General features: G+C 34.4%; 1 protein-coding gene across 4 annotated transcripts in view; it reads left to right on the forward strand.

The window, feature by feature from the left end:
- PRKACB (protein kinase cAMP-activated catalytic subunit beta) overlaps positions 1-23,300 on the forward strand; it is a 148,830-nt gene that overhangs the window by 45,739 nt on the left and 79,791 nt on the right. The window contains exon 2 of one of the 4 annotated variants that reach the window (XM_036869156.1): positions 17,755-17,905. The exons of 2 other annotated variants lie outside the window; for them this stretch is intronic. In XM_036869156.1, the coding sequence (XP_036725051.1) occupies position 17,905 (1 nt within the window). In that variant the 5' untranslated portion in view covers positions 17,755-17,904. Of the gene's footprint in view, positions 1-17,721; positions 17,906-23,300 lie in introns of those variants that run through there. One more of the 4 variants, XM_036869107.1, reaches the window with a different exon arrangement.

Consider the following 23,300-nt stretch of genomic DNA (forward strand, 5'->3'; position numbering starts at 1 on the left):
TGCACACAGCAACGAAGACACAACACAGTGAAAAATAAATAAATAAAATTTTAAAAAATATATAAACAAACAAAAACGAAGGTTATTCATTTCCAGCAGATCTGTCCTGCAAAAATCATAAAAGAAGTTCTTCAGTGAGAACGAAAATTACATAGGTTAGAAATTTGGATGTACATAAAGAAAGGAAAAGCATCGGATAAGAAAAAATGAAGGTAAAATAAAATCTTTTTATTCATCATTGATCTAAAAGATAACTTTAATAATAGTAACAATGTACAGGGTGATTATAGAATATGGGTAAGTGAGATGAATGACAGCAGTGTCATAAGGGATAGGAGAAAGGATTTAGAAATACACTATTATAAGGTAGCTACACTACAAGTGAAGCATTATAGTGTTATTTAAAGATGGACTTAATTCAGTTAAAAATGTATATTGCAGACACTAGGACAACCACTAAAAAACTAAAAAGAAGTATAAATATCTTAAGAGAGGAGATGAAATAGAATCATATAAAATGTCAGTTAAAATCAGAAGAGACAGAAAAATAGGGGAAAAAAGAAAAGTGCTGCAACAAGTAGGAAACAGTTACAAACAATAGTGGATATTAATCTAACTATGTTAATAGTCACTTTAAATATGAATCGTGTAAATACATCAATTAAAAGAGATTGTCAGAGTGGATTAAAAAACAAGATCCTTATATACAAAAAAAGACCCAGCTATGGGTTGTCTGTTAGAAACTCACTTTAAATATAAAGAACCAGGTAAAAAGGAAATGGAGAAAGATATACCATGCTATCATTAACCAAAAGGAAGCTGGAGTACCTATATTAATTTCAGACAAAAGAGATTTTAGAACAATGAAAATTATGAGGGATGCAAAGAGATATAACGTAATGATTTGGTGGTCAGTTCTCCAAGATTTAACAATTCTAAACATTAGCTTTTAACAACAGAGTGTCAAAACACGAGGCAAAAGCTGATAGAATTGGAAGGAGATATAGACAAATCCACTACAACAGTTGGAGACGTCAACATCCCTGTTTTGATAATTGATAGATCAAGCAGGCAGAAAATCAGTAAGTATGTAGATGACCTGAACAACAGTATCAATCAGTCAACTTGATCTAATTAACAGAATATGCCATTTAACAACAGAATCTACATTCTTCTCCAGCTTGCCTGGAATATTCACCAAGATAGAGCACATTCTGAGCCATATACCACACCTTAACAAGTTTAAAACATAGTACTCATACAAAGTATATTTGCAGACCACAATGGAATTAAATTAGAAATTGAAAACAGGGACTTCCCTGGTGGTGCAGTGGTCAAGAATCCACCTGCCAATGCAGGGGACACGGGTTTGAGCCCTGGTCTGGAAGGATTCCACATGCCACAGAGCAACCAGGCCCATGCGCCACAACTACTGAGCCTGCACTCTAGGGCCCACGAGCCACAACTACTGAGCCCGCATGCCACAACTACTGAAGCCCATGTGCCTAGAGCCTGTGCTCCACAGCAAGAGAAGCCACCGCAATGAGAAGCCTATGCACCACAACGAACAGTAGCACCTGCTCACCACAACTAGAGAAAGCCCGCACGCAGCAATGAAGACCCAACGCAGCCAAAAGAAGAGGTCTCAAGAAATTTTAAAATATTTTGAACCAATTTTTAATTATCAAAATACAGCTTCTCAAGATGTGGGGGATTTAGGAAAAGCAGTGCTTAGAGGGCAATTTATAAACTTAAATGCATGTACTGGAAAAGAAAAAATATCTACATTCACTAAAGATACTGATGGCAAATAAGCATATGAAAAGATGCTTAATATTATTTGTCACTAAGGAATATTAAAACAACAATGAGATACCACTATACCTCTTTTAGAATGATTAAACACACACACACACACACACACACACAAAACTGACTGACAATTGCTGACAAGGATACAGAGCGATAGGACCTCTTTTTATTGCTGGTAGTAATGAAAAATAGTACAGCCATTTTAGCAATTTCTTGCAAAGCTAAGCATAGTCTTACCATACAATCCAGCAGTCACACTCCTAGGAATTTATTATACTGATTTAAAAACTATGTCCACATAAAAACCTGCACATGAAAGATTATAGCAGCTTTACTCATAATTGCCAAAAACTAGAAGCAACCAAAACATTCTTCAGTAGGTGAATGGTTAAACAAGCTGTGGTGCATCCATACAATGGAAAATTATTCAGTGATTATTAAAAAATGAACTATGAAGCCACAAAAAGATATGCATGAATTTTAAATGCATAACACTAAGTGATAGCAGTCTGAAAAGGCTGCATGGAATATGATTTGAGTTAAATGACATTCTGGAAAAGGCAAAACTCTGGCAATGGTAAAAAGGTCAGTAGGTGCCAAGGATGAGGGAAGCACAGGGGATTTACTAACGTGGTAGACTATTCTGTATGATACATAATTGTGGATACATGACAGTAGGTATTTGTCTAAACCCATATGACTTGAAGTACAAAGAGTAAACTTAAATGTATGCAAAATTTAAAAAAAATCATTTAGAAGGTTGGGGAATCCAAGAATGAATGCAGAGTGTGACAAAACAATCTAACTGTATTACAAATGTATGAAACAGCTTCACTGAAGATGACACAATAGGTTCTGACCTAAGTAAATTTGGAAATAAGTGAAGACTCTAATAGTAGAGGCAAAAGAAACTACATAGTAGTGTACTCTAGTTGATAAAGTTATTTCCCACGAGAATAAAGTTTTTAACTGTATCAAGTTCACAATGCTGGTATTGCCATCTGTGTATACCAAAATTGAACAAGTAAGTAAATAGATGGTGGATGGTGGAAGCTAGGTTTCTCACTGTTGGAGTGGGAGTTTTCAGATAAGAAAGGGGAGGAAGCTAAAATGAATTGTACAGTAATGAGTTAGAGTTGGTGATACCAGGAAGATCTTATGTTTACCTTACTATAGACATAGGTGGTTACATATAGAAATACTTATAGATATGGGTATACATACATGTTAGTATTCACATATATTTCTCTGTTCTGAAAGCTGAGAGGGCCTAGAAGCAACACCCCAGTAGCAGCAAGCATACCTAGTTCCAAAGTATTGGTTTCTAATACCATTCTCCAGTAAAAGGAACTAGGGCTCCTTGCAGAAATGGCTGATTCTGGGACTGGGGCAGGAAGTATAGAAAATGAGCATGGGCCATTTTATAGTGGTAGAAAGTAAGTGCTCAAACACATGCATGCACGTGTGCGTGCACGCACACAATTATATGTCAAAGGGACATAGAGACAATTGAAAGAGTTTCCGATGACCAAAGCTTGAATAATTTGAGCAACAGAATAATGTAGTATTGGATTAGAGCCCAAAGTATAAAATAAATATCCATGAGCCCGTATTGCTGTTAATGATGAATAAATAAATAAATGGGGGAAAAGAGACACATTGCCCAGGCAGAGGAATTCCACTCTTCCTTCAAGGAGGTAGAGTAAAACTCCATATTCTTTAAGTGTGCACTGGGCATAGTGACTATTCCAAAGAGTACAGTGTGGAAAGGGAGGAAAAAATGTAATTATACAGTGAAGACACCTGACAAACACTACCTCAACCAGGTGATGAAGGTCAGCATCCACAGTGATAAGCCATGTTGATAGTGTGTAACTTTGATACAATATGATATAAATGGCACTTTACTTCTGTTGTCGTCTTCTCAATAACCCATAACCCCAGCTAATCATGAAAAAAACACCACACAAATACCAACAGAGGGATACTCTACAACATACCTGACCAGTACTCCTCAAAGTTGTCAAGGTCATCAAAACAAGGAAAGTGTGAGGAAACCATCACAGCCAAGAAGAGGCTAAGGAGACATAAATACTAACTGTAATGTGGTATCCTGGATGAGATCCTGGAATAGAAAAAGGACATTAGGTAAAAACTAAGGAAATCTGAATAAACTTTGGACTTTAGTTAACAATAAGGTATCAATATTAATTTATTAATTGTACAAATCTACCATACTAATGTAAGATGTTAATGATAATGGAAACTGGGTGTTGGGTATATGGCACCTCTCTATACTACTATCTTTGCAATTTTTCTGTAAATCTAAAACTTTTCAAAAAGTTCATTTTAACATAAAGTCCCATTTTATATAAAAGTCTTGAAAAATGTAAATTATCTATATTATAAAAATTATCAGTTGCCTGGGGATTTGGAATGTCAGGAGAGAGAGATCATGAAGAATTCTGAGAAAAGTTTTAGAGGTGATGGATATATTCATTTTCTTGATTGTGGTGATAGTTTCACAATTGTATTTATATAGCAAAACATCAAATTCTACACTTCGAATATTTGCAGTTCATTGTATGTCAGTTATATTTATTAAAGCTTTTTCTTTTTAAGCATAGGGGACAAATAGAAAATAACAGAACAATAGACCTAAATCCAGTTATACCAACTATTACATTAAATGTAAATTGTCTAAACAAGACCCAGCTATGTGCTGCATAGAAGAAGTCTACTTTAAATATACTGATAATTGGGGGTGGGGGGAGAAATATGCCATCCAAACACTATCAAATGAAAGCTTGTGGTGGCAAGATTATCCAGGATTAAAGAGGGACGTTTATAATGCTAAAAGTGTCAATTCAATAAAAAGACAGAACAATCCTAAATGTAAATTAATCTAATAACAGAGCTTCAATATATGTGAAACAAAAACTAATATAGCTGAAAAGAGAGAAATAGCAAAATCTACAAAGTTGAAGACTTCTATAATCATCTCTCAGTAATCTATAGATCAATTAAACAAAATCCAGAAGGATATAGAAGACCTGAACAATACCATCAGCCCAGTTGACTTAACTGACATTTGTAGTGTATTCTTCTTAACAATAGAAGACACTCTTCAAATGTACATGGAACATTCACCATCAGAGACCATATCCTAGGTCATAAGACAAACCTTAACAATTTAAAAAAATTAAAAATCATGCAGAATATGTTCTCTGACCATAATGGGACTAACTAGAAATCAATAACAGAAAGATATCAAGAAAATTCTCATATTTTTGTTAATGTAAACAACACACTTCTAAATAATCCATGGTCAAAGATAAAGTCTTAAGGGAAATTAGAATACTTCCTAACACCATACACAAAAATAAACTCAACATGGATTAGAGACCTAAATATAAGACCAGACACTATAAAACTCTTAGAGGAAAACATAGGAAGAACACTGTTTAACATAAATCACAGCAAGATCTTTTTTGACCCACCTCCTAGAGTAATGGAAATAAAAACAAAAATAAACAAATGGGACCTAATGAAACTTAAAAGCTTTTGCTCAGCAAAGGAAACCATAAACAAGACGAAAAGCCAGCCCTCAGAATGGGAGAAAATATTTGCAAATGAAGCGACTGACAAAGGATTAATCTCCAAAATTTACAAGCAGCTCATGCAGCTCAATATCAAAAAAACAAACAACCCAATCCAAAAATGGGCAGAAGACGTAGACATTTCTCTGAAGCAGACATACAGATGACCAAGAAGCACATGAAAGAATGATCAACATCATTAATCATTAGAGCAATGCAAATCAAAACTACAATGAGGTATCACCTCACACCAGTTAGAATGGGCATCATCAGAAAATCTACAAACAACAAATGCTGGAGAGGGTGTGGAGAAAAGGGAACCCTCTTGCACTGTTGGTGGGAATGTATATTGATACAGCCACTATGGAGAACAATATGGAGGTTCCTTAGAAAACTAAAAATAGAATTACCATATGATCCAGCAATCCCACTACTGGGCATATACCCAGAGAAAACCGTAATTCAAAAAGACACATGCGCCCCAATGTTCATTGCAACACTATTTACAATAGCCAGGTCATGGAAGCAACCTAAATGCCCATCGACAGACGAATGGATAAAGAAGAAGTGGTACATCTATACAATGGAATATTACTCAGCCATAAAAAGGAATGAAATTGAGTCATTTGTTGAGACGTGGATGGATCTAGCGGCTGTCATACAGAGTGAAGTAAGTCAGAAAGAGAAAAACAAATATCGTATATTAATGCATGTATGTGGAACCTAGAAAAATGGTACAGATGAACCAGTTTGCGGGGCAGAAGTTGAGACACAGATGTAGAGAACAAACGTATGGACACCAAGGGTGGGAAACCGCAGTGGGATGGGGACGGTTATGTGCTGAATTGGGCGATTGGGATTGACATGTACACACATGTATAAAATTGATGACTGATTAAAAATATATATATATTTTTGTATTGAATGAAAGTGAAAATGCAGGAGATTGATTCAAGATGGTGGGAGATTGGTTAAAAATGGTGGAGTAGAGGGACATGTTCTCACTCCCTCTTTCGAAAACACCGAAATCACAGCTAAATGCTGAACAATCATCAACAGGAAGACACTGGAAGTCACCAAAAAAGATACCCCACATGCAAAGACAAAGGAGAAGCCGCAATGAGACAGTAGGAGGGGTGCTATCACAATAAAATCAAATCCCATAACTGCTGAGTGGGTGACTCACAAACTGGAGAACACTTATACCACAGAAGTCCATCCACCGGAGTGAAGGTTCTGAGCCACATGTCAGGCTTCCCAACCTGGGGGTCTGACAATGGGAGGAGGAATTCCTAAAGAATCAGACTTGGAAGGCTAGTGGGATTTGATTGCAGGACTTCGGCAGGACGGGGGAAAACAGAGACTCCACTCTTGGAGGGCACACACAAAGTAGTGTGCACATCGGGACCCAGGGGAAGGAGCAAGGACCACATAGGAGACTGAACCAAGCCTACCTGCTAGTGTTGGAGGGTCTCCTGCAGAGGCAGGGGGTAGCTGTGGCTCACCAAGGGACAAGGACACTGGCAGCAGAAGTTCTGGGAAGGACTCCTTGGTGTGAGCCCTCCCAGAATCCGCCATTAGCCCCACCAAAGAGGACTAGGTAGGCTCCAGTGTTGGGTCTCCTCAGGCCAAACAACCAACAGGGAGGGAACCCAGCCCCACCCATCAGCAGACAAGCGGATTAAAGTTTTACTGAGCTCTGCCCATCAGAGCAACAGCCAGCTCTACCCACCACCAGTCCCTCCCATCAGGAAGCTTGCACAAGCCTCTTAGATAGCCTCATCCACCAGAGGGCAGACAGCAGAAGCAAGAAGAATTACAGTCCTGCAGCCTGTGGAACAAAAACCACATTCACAGAAAGATAGACAAGATGAAAAGGCAGAAGGCTATGTCCCAGATGAAGGAACAAGATAAAACTCCAGAAAAACAACTAAATGAAGTGGAGATAGGCAATGTTCCAGAAAAAGAATTCAGAATAATGACAGTGAAGATGATCCAGGACCTCAGAAAAAGAATGGAGGCAAAGATCGAGAAGATGCAAGAAATGTTTAACAAAGATCTAGAAGAATTAAAGAACAAACAAACAGAACTGAACAATACAATAACTGAAATGAAAAATGCACTAGAAGGAATCAATAGCAGAATAACTGAGGCAGAAGAACGGATAAGTGACCTGGAAAACAGAATGGTGGAATTCACTGCTGCAGAACAGAATAAAGAGAAAAGAATGAAAAGAAATGAAGACAGCCTAAGAGACCTCTGGGACAACATTAAATGCAACATTCGCATTATAGGGGTCCCAGAAGGAGAAGAGAGAGCGAAAGGACCCGAGAAAATATTTAAAGAGATTATAATTGCAAACTTCCCTAACATGGGAAAGGAAATAGCTACCCAAGTCCAGGAAGCGCAGAGAGTCCCAGGCAGGATAAACCCAAGGAGAAACATGCTGAAATACATAATAATCAAATTGGCCAAAATTAAAGACAAAGACAAATTATTGAAAGCAGCAAGGGAAAAATGACAAATAACATACAAGGGAATCCCCATAATGTTAACAGCTGATCTTTCAGCAGAAACTCTACAAGCCAGAAAGGAGTGGCATGATATACTTAAAGTGATGAAAGGGAAGAACCTACAACCAAGATTACTCTACCTAGCAAGGATCTCATTCAGATTCGATGGGGAAATCAAAAGATTTACAGACAAGCAAAAGTTAAGAGAATTCAACACTGCCAAACCAGCTCTACAACAAATGCTAAAGGAACTTCTGTAAGTGAAAAACACAAGAGAAGAAAAGGACCTACGAAAACAAACCCAAAACAATTAAGAAAATGGTCATAGGAACATACATATCGATAATTACGTTAAACATGAGTGGATTAAATGCTCCAGCCAAAAGACACAAGCTCGCTGAATGGATACAAATACAAGACCCATGTATATGCTGTCTACAAGAGACCCACTTGAGACCTAGGGACACGTACAGACTGAAAGTGAGGGGATGGAAAAAGATATTCCATGCAAATGGAAATCAAAAGAAAGCTGGAATAGTAATACTCATATCAGATAAAATAGACTTTAAAATAAAGAATGTTACAAGAGACAAGGAAGGACACTACATAATGATCAAGGGATCAATCCAAGAAGAAGATATAACAATTATAAATATGTATGCACCCAACATAGGAGCACCTCAATACATAAGGCAACTGCTAACAGCTATAAGAGAGGAAATCGACAGTAACACAATAATAGTGGGGGACTTTAACACCTCACTTACACGAAAGGACAGATCAACCAAACAAAATTAATAAGGAAACACAAGCTTTAAATGACACAATAGACCAGATAGATTTAATTGATATTTATAGGACATTCCATCCAAAAAGAGCAGATTACACTTTCTTCTCAAGTGCGCACGGAACATTCTCCAGGATAGTTCACATCTTGGGTCACAAATCAAGCCTCGGTAATTTTATGAAAATTGAAATCATATCAAGCATCTTTTCTGACCACAACGCTATGAAATTAGAAATCAATTACAGGGAAAAAAACGTAAAAAACACACAAACACATGGAGGCTAAACAATACGTTACTAAATAACCAAGAGATCACTGAAGAAATCAAAGAGGAAATGAAAAAATACCTAGAGACAAATGACAATGAAAACACGACGATCAAAAACCTATGGGATGCAGCAAAAGGAGTTCTAAGAGGGAAGTTTATAGCTATACAAGCCTACCTCAAGAAACAAGAAAAATCTCAAATAAACAGTCTAACGTTACACCTTAAGGAAGTAGAGAAAGAAGAACAAACAAAATCCAAAGTTAGCAGCAGGAAAGAAATCATAAAGATCAGAGCAGAAATAGATGAAATAGAAAGAAAGAAAACAATAGCAAAGATCAATAGAACTAAAAGCTGGTTCTTTGAGAAGATAAACAAAATTGATAAACCATCAGCCAGACTCATTTTGAAAAAGAGGGAGAGGACTCAAATCAATAAAATTAGAAATGAAAAAGGAGATGTTACAACAGACATGGCACAAATGCAAAGCATCCTAAGAGACTAGTACAAGCAACTCTATGCCAATAAAATGAACAACCTGGAAGAAATGGACAAATTCTTAGAAAGGTATAACCTTCCAAGACTGAACCAGGAAGAAACAAATTGTGAACAGACCAATCACAAGTAGTGAAATTCAGCCTGTGATTAAAAATATTCCAACAAACAAAAGTCCAGGACTAGATGGCTTCACAAGTGAATTCTATCAAACATTTAGACAAGAGCTAACACCCATCCTTCTCAAACTCTTCAAAAAAATTGCAGAGGAAGGAAAACTCCCAAACTCATTCTATGAGGCCACCATCACCCTGATACCAAAACCAGACAAAGATACTACAAAAAAGAAAATTACAGACCAATATCACTAATGAATATAGATGCAAAAATCCTCAACAAAATACTAGCAAAGAGAATCCAGCAACACATTAAAAGGATCATACACCATGATCAAGTGGGATTTATCCCAGATATGCAAGGATTCTTCAATATATGCAAATCAATCAATTTGATACACCATATTAACAAATTGACGAAGAAAAACCATATGATCATCTCAATAAATGCAGAAAAAGCTTTTGACAAAATTCAACACCCATTTATGATAAAAATTCTCCAGGAAGTGGGCATAGATGGAACCTACTTCAACATAAAAGGCTATATATGACAAACCCACAGCAAACATCATTCTCAATGGTGAAAAACTGAAAGCATTTCTTCTAAGATCAGGAACTAGACAAGGATGTACACTCCTACCCCTATTATTCAACATAGTTTTGGAAGTCGTAGACACAGCAATCAGAGAAGAAAAAGAAATAAAAGGAATACAAATTCGAAAAGAAGACATAAAACTGTCACTGATTGCAGATGACATGATACTATACATAGAGAATCCTAAAGATGCCACCAGAAAACTATTAGAGCTGATCAATGAATTTGCTAAAGTTGCAGGATACAAAATTAATGCACAGAAATCTCTTGCATTACTGTACACTAATGATGAAAAATCTGAAAGAGAACTTAAGGAAACACTCCCCTCTACCATTGCAACAAAAAGAATAAAATACCTAGGAATAAACCTACCTAGGGAGACAAAAGACCTGTATGCAGAAAACTATAAGACACTGATGAAAAAAATGAAAGATGATACCAACAGATGGAGAGATATACTATGTTCTTGGATTAGAAGAATCAATATTGTGAAAATGACTCTACTACCCAAAGCAATCTACAGATTCAATGCAATCCCTATCAAGTTACCAATGCCATTTTTCACAGAACTAGAACAAAAAATCTTAAAATTTGTATGGAGACACAAAAGACCCCGAATAGCCAAAGCAGTCTTGAGGGAAAAAAACGGAGCTGGAGGAATCAGACTCCCTGGCTTCAGGCTATACTACAAAGTTACAGGAATCAAGACAATATGGTATTGGCACAAAAACAGAAATAGATCAATGGAACAAGATAGAAAGCCCAGAGATAAGACCATGAACCTATGGTTAACTAATCTATGACGAAGGAGGCAAGGATACACAATGGAGAAAAAGACAGTCTCTTCAATAAGTGGTGCTGGGAAAATTGGACAGCTGCATGGAAAAGAGTGAAATTAGAACACTCCCTATCACCATACACAAAAATAAACTCAAAATGGATTAGAGACCTAAATTTAAGACCGGGCACTATAAAACTCTTAGAGGAAAACATAGGAAGAACACTCTTTGACATAAATCACAGCAAGATATTTTTTGATCCACCTCCTAGAGTAATGGAAATAAAACCAAAAATAAACAATGAAACTTAATACCTTTTTCACAGCAAAGGAAACCATAAACAAGACGAAAAGACAACCCTTAGAATGGGAGAAAATATTTGCAAATGAATCATTGGACAAAGGATTACTCTCCAAAATATATAAAGAGCTCATGCAGTTCAATATTAAAAAAAACAAACGACCTAATCCAAAAATGGGCAGAAGACCTAAATAGACATTCCTCCAAAGAAGACATACCGATGACCAAGAAGCACATGAAAAGCTGCTCAACATCACTAATTATTAGAGAAATGCAAAGCCAAACTACAGTGAGGTATCACCTCACACCAGTTACATTGGGCATCATCAGAAAATCTACAAGCAACTAATGCTGGAGAGGGTGTGGAGAAAAGGGAACCCTCTTGCACTGTTGGTGGGAATGTAAATTGATACAGCCACTATGGAGAACAGTATGGAGGTTCCTTAAAGAACTAAAAATAGAATTACCATATGACCTAGGAATCCCACTACTGGGCATATACCCAGAGAAAATCATAATTCAAAAAGACAGATGCACCGCAGTGTTCATTGGAACACTATTTACAATAGCCAGGTCTTGGAAACAACCTAAATGCCCATTTACTGACGAATGGATAAAGGATATATGGTACATATATGCAATGGAATATTACTCAGCCATAAAAAAGAATGAAAGTGGGTCATTTGTAGAGGTGTGGATGCATCTGGAGACTGTCATACAGAGTGAAGTAAGTCAGAAAGAGAAAAACAAATATCGTTTATTAACACATATAAGTGGAATCTAGAAAATGGTACAGATGAACCAGTTTGCAGGGCAGAAATTGAGACACAGAAATAGAGGAAAAACATATGGACACCAAGGGGGGAAAGCGGCAGGGGGTGGGGGTTGTGGTGTGATGAATTGGGAGATTGGGATTGACATGTATACACTGATGTGTATAAAATGGATGACTAATAAGAAAATAAATAAATAAATAAACATTAAAAAAAAGGCAATGTTTCAGAATTTGTTAGATGTACTAAAATCATTGTTCAGAGGGAAATGATCTAAAGTTCCACATTATGAAACTAGAGAAAGAGCAAAATAAAGCCAAAGAAAGTAGAGGGAAGGGGAAAAGATAAGAACAGGAATTTATGAAACTGAAAATGGAAAAAATGATAGAGAAAATCAAGAAAAACAAAAGGTGGTTCTTTGAAAAAGATAAAAAATTAGAATCCTTTCACCAGACTGACCAAAAAAGAGAAGGCAAATACCAATATCAGGAATGAAGGAGGGGATATAACTACAGATGCCACAGACATTTAAAGGCTAATAAGGGGATTTTAGAAACAACTTTATGCACGTGAATTTGACAACTTAGTTGAAATAGATCATTTCTTGAAAGACAAAAATTACCAATATTCATTGAAGATGATATAGATAACTGAAAAGTATGATATCTGTTGAAGAAATTGAATAGTATTTGTGGCCTTCCAAAAACGAACTACTGGCCCAAATAGTTTTCCTGACAAATACTACCAAAAATTTCAGGGAGAGGTGATACCAGTTCCCTACAGTCTCTTCCAGAAAATAAAAGACAGAATACTTCCCAACTTATTTTATGCAGCCATTTTTAACCTGATATCAAAATCGTGCAAAGACAGTACATAAAACTTCACAACAGTATATCTTGTAAACTTATATAAATCTTCAATAAAATATTTGTAAATTGAATCCAGCAACATATAAAAAGATTAGTACACCAAGAACAAGAGGTGTTTATCCTGGGAATTCAAGGCTGGTTTAATGTTTGAGAATTAATTGGTAAGTGCAATACACCATATTAGCAGACTAAAGAAGTAAAACCATATGATCATATCAATAGATACTGAAAAAGTATTGGATAAAATTCAACATCCCTGTAATATATAAAAACACTGAACTAACTAGGAATACAAGGAAACTTCTTTATCTCAATAAGGGGCATCTACAAAGAATTTCTACAGCTGACATAATGATGAGAAGTGAACCATTTCTTCCTAAGATTGGGAATAAGGCAAGGATCTTCACTTTCACCACTTGTTTAATGTACTACTGGAAGTCCTAGCCAGTGCAGTATGGCAAGAAAAGTAAATAAACAACACAGGGATTAAAGAGGAAAAAATAAAGCAAACTATCTGTTTGAAGATGGCATGATTTTCTGCATAGAATATCCTAAGAAATCTACAAAAAGAAAAAGATTCCTAAATATAATAAGTGAGTTTAGCAAGGTTGCAGTATACAAGGTTAGCATATAAAAATAAGTCATATTTCTATATACTAGCAATGAACAATTGTAAACATCTTTTAAAGCATCATTTACAATAGCTCCAATTTATAAATAATAAATGCTTAAGTATAAGTCTAACAAAATATGTATGGGATCTGTATGCTGAAAACGAAAACACTGATGAAAGAAATCAAAGATGATTGAAAATGAATCAAAAAGTGAAATATATAATATGATCATGGATTGAAAGACTCAGTATAGTTATCATTTCTCTCAATAAACATAATCTCAATAAGTCCTAGCAAGATTATTTTTGTAGAAATAGACAAACTTTTAAAATTTATATGGAAAAGCTAAGAAACTATAATAGCCAAAACAATTTAGAAAAAAAAATGTTGAAAGATTTATACAATCAGATTTAAGACTTACTAAAAAGCCACAGTAACCAACACAGTACACTATTGATGAAAAAGAATTGACACATAGGTAGATCAGTGGAACAACATTGAAAATCCAGAGTAGACCCACATAGATATGGTTAACTGATTTTTGACAAAGGTGCAAAGGCAATTCAGTTGTAAATGGATATATAAATTGTGGTAAATCCATACAGTGGAATACTATTCAATAAAAAATTAGTAAGCTCTTAAAACACACAACATGGATGAACCTCAGTTAGTTATGCTGTGCTAAATGAAAGAAGCCAGTCTTAAATAGGTGAATCCATTTAAAAAAATGTATGAATCCATTTTGGGAAAGGCAAAAACTATTACTGTAAAAGCTTTATTTGAATAGCAGGGGTCATGGTCATATCATTTGCCCTCCACATGGAACAAATACATTATTTACATATAAAATATGCTTCCATGTTTTTCTTTTCTTTAACCTTCAAACTCTAAAGTACATAGTTCTACTTGGCCACAAGATGATTGTAAACATAAATGTGGACAATGAAATTGCATGGCTATAAGGTGACCATGTGAATGAAAACATTCTCATAGCAGAATCTCAGACTCCGGACAGTGTGTCCAAGAACCATTTCCACCTCCTACCATCCTTTTATCCCTACTTCCCCACCCTTTGAAAAAATCTTTACTTGTGGTAATCATTATTGTCAGTACAAAGGAGCCTTGATTTAGGAGGCAGAAGACATAGGTGACTTTGCACAAGTCACTTAATAACTTAATATTTATGTTTGTTTTCTCATCTTAAGATAAGGATAATAATACCTGTCCTGCTTACTTCATTTGTAAAGATCTGATGAATCAATGGAAACCATTTTATGTGTTGTAAAATGCTTTGTAAATGTAAGGTATCATTACTATTATTAAACATAAGAAATAAACCAATATTTTGTGATATGGCAATCAAAGGACGTTCAACTCTGAAAATTATTAGAATTTCTAAAATTAATGCAGAATGAAAAATAAGGACTTGATAACTTCAAAGTTGATTACTCTCTAGTTTTATTACCATACACTATTTAAACTATTAATAGGATATAAGATATGTTATTACAGCAAATTTTTGGGTACATGGCTAGATATCTTAGTACAAATTCAAGTTCTGAAAATACCATCAGGAAGGATAGCAAGCAATATACTTCTTAACATTAATTTGAATTATGAAAGAATTCAGTTTTAGTTAAAGCTGTAGTTGTTTCTTTCTAGCAGTAGATGCCAGTAGAGTTCTTTTTAATAAAAATCAAATTGCCTAAGTACTTCGATAGCAACAGTTTCCTGGTCACAATACCGTATATAGAAATATTGCTCTAAGGACTAAAGATTCTACTTTCTCTAAGGACTTTGTAACAGATAAAAAACAGTTTTATTGAAGAAAAATGCATAAATTTTAAATGTAGTGTTTTCTAGTTCTTCATCTAGTGAAGATTACTTTCTTCTTCTTGATACAGTAATTTTGTTATAAAGCTTATACATTGCTTTAAATAAATTAATCTTCGTGTTCTAATTAGAAATCTGGAATATCTATATGAAACTCAAGCAACATTGGATATAAGTCTGGCTAGACCTGTGTTAAAAACGAATATTGTGGGGCTGAAATGTTAGAATTAGCTTGTACTTTTGGCAAGGGAATGCCATGAGTGTAGTATTTTGGGGAGGTTAATATGTCAGAGAAGAGTGATTGAAAGGAGTGACTGGAAGCAGAGAAAACAAGTTATTTTAGAAATCCACATTTTCACTAATAAAAATGAAACTCAAAGAATGAGTAAAATTTAGTAACTGACTGAACGTAGAGAAAAAGAAGTTAAGTGACATTACTTCTATTGCTGTTGTCTCTATGTATGAACAACTAGGTGGTCGTTGGATAATTTACAAATATGATCCTATCATAAATAAAATTAAAATATTTTCCAGGGTTTGATTCTACTTAGACCTTTAATTTATTAAAACTGAATACTTCAACATATATTTATTGAGTATATAACTAGCACATGCATTTCATTTATGAATTCAAGTAATTCACAATTTGAGACATAAATTTATAAATAGCAAATTTTAACATAAAATTATAAGATCATTGGAAACAGTGGAGAGAGCAGTGTATTTTTCTAGGAAGTATGTGGGAAACTTCAGTGAAGATGTGACATTTTTGGTGAGCCTTGAGGATGAATAGAATTTATCCCAAGAGAGCAAGTCAAAGAATTCAGGAATTTTATGCACTTATACCCATACAGAGACAGTTCATCCTCTGTAGATGTTTATTGAAGACTGCAGACACCTGTTCAGGGTCTGTTTTGTATAAAGTCGGATGTTAATAAAGAAATTATTATTATATACACACATATTTATCAGAAAGCTACAATTTAAGAAGTTTGGTGTTGTAGATACTGTTGCCTGTTTGTTTAGATTGATCTAATTTTATTATACAAAATAAAATGTACACAAATGAGCTGTTATTTGGCAAAATTCATTAGTCAGTGTTTCCTCTGTGTGTGTGTGTTGTGTCCTAATTTGATTACATTATTATTCCTATTTATTCTATTTGTCATTATTGTTTCTATTTATTCTGTTTGTTAAGCAGTAGGCACGAAATCTTGATTAAGACTTTTTTTAGATAGATTTTTAAAAATATCCTTCCTTCCTTCTTTCCCTCCTTCCTTCTTCCCTCCCTCCCTTCCTTCCTTTTTTTCTTCCTTCTTCCCTTTATTTAAAGCTTCCAAAGAGAAAAACCACACAAATTTCTCATCCTTTAATAAGTGTCAGAAGGCAAGTACTCAGAATCATTGTTAAATGTCACAGGTTACTTTTTTCATGCAAATGGACAGTTTACTTTTAACCAAAGGAGCTGTTTCCAAGTGAGACCCCTAAATCAGGGATCAGGTAAGCAGTAGTCCTCAGTGTTAAGTTTAAAAATTAACATGTCTCAGTCAACTAGAAGGATTTTTTTTCCTCTCAATTGAAATTTCTTGCTATGGCTGATTTTATACAATTTTAAATCTTATATATTTTTTTCAAATTTTAGAATGTTTGAACATGTACTGCTGATATGCACTTGTCAGCAGATTATGTTTGGTAAGCAATACTGACACACTAAGTTTTTATAGTTTTTGTATATATTAGACTTAAGTCAGTGAGTTAGCAACATTGAGTTTTTTTAAGTGCTAGTTCAGATTTTTTTCGTTAAAATTTATGTGTTAAAATTTGTTTTGCAAGTGTTTTGTGATATCTAGTCCATACCAGCTTTCAGTGAAAAGTTAACAATTTATAAGGATTCATAAAATCTATACTAATCTGTATTAGCTGATTTCCTGGATAAAACACAACCTTTTTAACATATTATATTTGGAGAGTGGTTTGGTCTTCAGTTGTTTGTACAGGGCTGTAATACACGTTTAACTAGTTTTCCTTTAAAAAAAATTTTTTTTCAGCCTACTATCCATATGTAAAGCTTTATATTTAATGTTCTCATTAACCTGTATATTAATATTAAAACACTCTTAAACATAGCCTTTTAGGATGATATTGCAAGTCTTTAAAATCTTCATCTCTAGTTGAGATGAACAGTTTTGCAAAGAAAGGCTCAGTAATGTGCTGTTTTATATTAACAGGAAACAGAACAGCAGTAGTGGTTTGAATACCCTGCAAACAGGAAGTTTGATACATGCATAGCTCTTGGCTTCTGTGTAAGAAGTTGTTGAGCTCCTTCTGGAAATATTTTCAGTTACTTTAAATTAAGTGTAAATACACATGAATGGCAGCTTACAGAGAACTACCCTGTAATCAGTATACAGGTACAACTGCTCTTCAGAAATTGGAAGGTTTTGCTAGCCGATTATTTCATAGACACTCCAAAGGTACTGCACATGATCAGAAAACAACTCTGGAAAATGACAGCCTTCATTTCTCTGAACATACTGCCTTATGGGACAGATCAAGTAAGTTTGTTTTTTTTTTTTATGATACATTGTAACTAGAAACTAAAATGCTAATTGGAGTTTTAGAATCAAGCACAGAACTGTGTGGGGGGGTGCCTTTTTATGATTTGCCCAAGGATATTTTGCAAGGTAAAGTTGAAAAAAAATTACAAAAACTTGATTATAAGTTGAGCTGAATCACATAGCTCATGGTTTTGTTTTAAATGCGATTAGTTAAGTTGAATATCAGTGGGAAAATTTTCTACAAAATTCTTACATCATTTCTAGTGTATTTAAAAAAAAATTTTTTTTGTTGTTCTTAAGTGAAATGCCTACATTTAAGAAAAATAATCATTTTATTTTAAAAAATATCTTGGATTTATAAGCCTTAAAATTCAAAAGGGGCAAAAGACTCTTGCATTTATAATTAAATTTTTGTTATTTTTGCCATATTTTATTTTTAAATGCATGTGTGAAGTTACTTGAGTTTAACAAGCAGGATTTATAATATGAAAGCATAGTATGATTATTCTATGTGAAATCTTATATATATAACATTATAAATATCAGAAGCTTTCATATGAGGTGGGGGGAAACTTGTTTATGCATGCATCACATTCTTTCCAGGCATGTTAAAATGTTGGGACTTACTGCTTTGCTGAAATGGTGATACGTAATGATTTTTTGTGACATGCACTTTTTAAAGGCTACATTTCACATATAAACAATACCAGTGCCTTCATTCCACATCTCACCTTGGACCCTCCCCACAGTATTTTTGTTATTCTGATTAAAGGAACAATAGAATTACTCTTGGTACTTTTTAGTGTGTTTGATCACCAAATAGCACTGTTTTGCCTCTTTCTGTTTACATACTCCATAGCAGTTAAGGAAGAAAACTCAGCTAAAAGAAAAGCAACAAAAAACCAAGAATGGCTTACAAAATTGACTCTTTTATTTATATAGTACCTTCATAGTTCCGCAGAAGTTTATTTGAATTTTTTTTTTATTGCATCAGAATTTTTTACCTTCCTCAAGCTATTTTAGGGAGAAAGTAAAGAACATATATTTATACAAATTATTTTTCACTTTATAGGTTTTGATTATTTATAATTAATCCTTACTATATAGCAAGTTGATATGAGGAATCTCAAATATCTTCAAGGTAATGAACTGTTGAGTATTGAAATAATAGTACATTATTAAAGTTTACCATGCAACGAAAGTTTGTTATTCATTTTACTTGCCCTATTCTGTTAAATTGCAGTCTCCTAAGGCCTTTTGGAAATCATTTTTATGCATTTCAAGGACCTTTTAATTAAACATTCAATGAGGATCGAGGACAGTACTGAATTAGTACACTAATCCCTGTTTCTACAAATAGTGGGTGTTTAGTAAATGTATCTCAAATGAATGAATATCATGGGCTTTTAATATTTAAAAGTTATGTTTGAATTATACTCTCACCATTTTTAAATGCGTGTGGCTTGTAACATTTTCTGAGACATTTTAAAATCTAGCAGTTGAAGATAATATCATGAGCTATGATTTCTTTTGGAAAAAACAGACTGATAAAATGCTGTTAACATTTTTCTTTATGGTGATGTCACAAAATAAAATAAATAGAATCATAGTGCACAGTGAAATTAGGTGCAAACCTTGTAGCTGTTCGAATAATAGGTATGATATAAGAAATGCTTAAAGAGTAACTGAATGTTCATTAATCAAGCATTCTTTCACTTTCTCTTTCATATCCTCAAATATAGAAATAGACACAATAATTTTATATATGTAGTGATGAGAATGGTAAGCATGGAGTTCTAGTTTCTTATTATGGAATGTGTTGATATAGAGGAGAAAATATGGATACAACAGAAACAGAGGAATCCTTTTGTTTCAAAATTCCAAGGTTTATTTTCATGATGAAAACACAGATTTTTATTCATTTATAGTGTGAGTTATGGAAAGAGTTTTGACAGTATGAAGTTTTCGTACAAACCACATTCTTCAAAGCTAATTAAAGCAGTTTACTTGCATGACTTGTTTGACAAGGAAAAGGAATGTAATATCTCCTGATGATAAGCTCTCTGAGTATGCTTGTTCCAAAAGTGTGATTTAAGAAATCAGCTAAGCACAGAAACTACAAGTAATTTTATAAAAATTAGGTTTGTGAACTATTGAGTAAAGATTAATTACCAATCTAGGCATGTATAAAATGTAAGAATTTTAATCCAAGTTTCTTTATTCTCCAGTTAAATATAGGAAGAAATACAAAATAAAGTCCACACAGTGGTTTCCAGGTGCCTTAAATGTTTTATCTTTTACTACTAAATTAAGTAACAGGAATTCCTGTTTGATAACATAAATATTTAACAGCTGATTCCATGCACATATAAGTACTTGAAGTTCACAACAAAAACATGAAGGACTTCTTTTTATTCTGGCTCAGAATGAAAGGGAGTATTGACATTCATTGAGTTCTCTTTCTAGCAAATTTATTTAGGTTAGCTTTTAAATCTTCCTTTGATCATAAATGGTGTGTTAAGTTATATAATGCTGAACTTAATGGAAGTTTTGCACATTTTAAATCTCGGACTTTATACATTTAATGTCTAATTACAATATTTTAAGGACTGAATAGACAAATACCATCAAATGCTTTACCTGTTCTCCTTTCCCATGAATTGACAGGCTATTTCTGTGGCAGATACAAATCCATATTAGTGAAGCTTAGATTGAAATACTGTATTGAACAAATGAACAATTTTGAATATGGATTTTTTTAGGTAGAATCAGAGCTAAAGTGGTTGTAATAAACCACTTTATCTAGTTAGTTTTACCTTTCCAAAGCTCATACAGTCTTTAAGGCAGTACACTCCCATGCTTATTTCTTAGTCCACTAAATCTGTATCATTGTAACTTCTAAGCTAAAAGACTGCCTACATTATCTTTTTTTAAAAAAATTTTATTGGAGTATAGTTGATTTACAATGTTGTGTTAGTTTCAGGTGTACAGCAAAGTGAATGAGTTATACATATACATATATCCACTCTAAGAATCAATATTGTGAAAATGACTATACTACCCAAAGCAATCTGCAGATTCAATGCAATCCTTATCAAATTACCAATGGCATTTTTCACAGAATTAGAACAAAAAATTTTGCAATTTGAATGGAAACACAAAAGACCATGAATAGCCAAAGCAATCTTAAGAAAGAAAAACGGAGCTGGAGGAATCAGCCTCCCTGACTTCAGACTATACTACAAAGTTACAGTCATCAAAACAGTATGGTACTGGCACAAAAACAGAAATATAGATCAGTGGAACAAGATAGAAAGTGCAGAGATAAACCCACGCACCTATGGTCACCTAATCTATGACAAAGGAGTCAAGAGTATACAATGGAGAGCCTAAAGAATTTTAACTAGCATAATACAGGAAAAGTTAACTTGCTTATTCTACAGGGAAATGTATTTAGCTACTATACATCTTCTGTTGGAGCTGGACACTTAGTTAGAATTAGCACTTTTCTTCAGGACCTTTTTTTTAATTGAAGGGTAGTTGATTTACAATATTTTTGTGTTAATTTCAGGTGTACAGCATAGTGATTCAGTATTTTTGCAGATTCTATTTCATTATAAGCTTATTTCAAGATAATGGATATAATTCCCTGTGCTATACTTTAAATCCTTGTTGCTTATCTACTTTATATATAGTAGTCTGTATTGGGTTGGCCAAAAAGTTCGTTTGGGTTTTTCCATAAGCTCTTACAGAAAAACCAGAACGAACTTTTTGGCCAACCCAATATATGTTAATCCCATATTCCTAATTTGTCCCCCACCCCTTCCCTCTCCCCTTTGGTAACCACCAGTTTGTTTTCTATGTCTATGAGTCTGTTTCCATTTCTGTCTGAGTCAGATTTGTCTTTCTCTAAGCATAATATTCTCTAGGTCCGTCCATGTTGCTGCAAATCACAGTATTTCATCCTTTTTTATGGCTGAGTATTATTTTATTGTATATATATATTGCTGGATCATATGGTAGTTCTATTTTTAGTTTTTTTTTTTTTTTTTTTTATGGCTGTGTTGGGTCTTCGTTTCCGTGCGAGGGCTTTCTCTAGTTGTGGCAAGTAGGGGCCACTCTTCATCACGGTGCGCGGGCCTCTCACTACCGCGGCCTCTCTTGTTGCGGAGCACAGGCTCCAGATGCGCAGGCTCAGTAATTGTGGCTCACGGGCCCAGTTGCTCTGCGGCATGTGGGATCTTCCCAGACCAGGGCTCGAACCCGTGTCCCCTGCATTGGCAGGCAGATTCTCAACCACTGTGCCACCAGGGAAGCCCTATTTTTAGTTTTTAGAGGAACTTCTATACTGTTCTCCATAGTGGCTGCACCAAATTACATTCCCATCAACAGTTTATGAGACTTTCCTTTTCTCCACATCCTCTCCAACATTTGTTATTTGTAGATTTTTTGATGATAGCCATTCTGTCTGGTATGAGTTGATATCTCATTGTGGTTTTGATTTGCATTTCTCTTAATAATTAGTGATGAGAGCTAACACTTTTGGTCACTGTGTGAACATGGCAATGAATAGTCAGACAATGGAATCCCTTTATAACAACAGTGGTTATTTATGATGTTTCTTCTACCTGGAATTTCCTGTTCCTACTACTGCCAATGGTGAGATTTGCTCATACTTTAAGACTCTGCTCACATATTATCTTTGTAACAAAATCACCAAAGCATTCTTCTGTTCCTCTGTTCTTTATCCTTTTTAGAATTCATGATCTCTTCCTGTGTTCTCATATCATACTCACTTCTATTACGTTTTATTTTATAGTATTAAAATTATATTACATTAGTACTCAAGTTACCTCTCTCCCCTGTTTGACTTTGAACTCCTTGAAGGCATAGAATTTGTCAATTTATTTTGGTATTGCCAGCATAGTTCTCAATACATGTTGAGTGGTTTGTTAGATTAACATTAAATATCACTACAGTCTTACACTAACAAGCTTTCTCTCAATTTGTTCTATTATGATCTTTGCAATTTACTTTAAAGGCCTGTGGCCATTAACCAAAAACAGTGAAATGCTGATCTGACCCTGGTAAATAAATATCACATTTCAGAGGCACTGAACTTTTCAGTGTTACCTGTACATTTTTATCATGATTGTTTATAAGAATCTGAGTAATCAGCAGCCTTTATAGTAAAACTAAGAAACCGGGATATTAAATGATTTGAAATTAGAAAATGTTTCCATGGAGTGTTTAACAATGCCAAGTACTATATCAAGTGTAATAATGAGAAACTTGTGCTTGCTTGTGTTTTACAAGAATAGCCATACTACATGGTTAGAGAAGGAAGATTGAGTATATACTCTTGATAGTGTCTTGATCAATTGTGGTCCCA

Source organism: Balaenoptera musculus, chromosome 1 (genome assembly GCF_009873245.2).
Source record: "Balaenoptera musculus isolate JJ_BM4_2016_0621 chromosome 1, mBalMus1.pri.v3, whole genome shotgun sequence".
Taxonomy (NCBI): domain Eukaryota; kingdom Metazoa; phylum Chordata; class Mammalia; order Artiodactyla; family Balaenopteridae; genus Balaenoptera; species Balaenoptera musculus.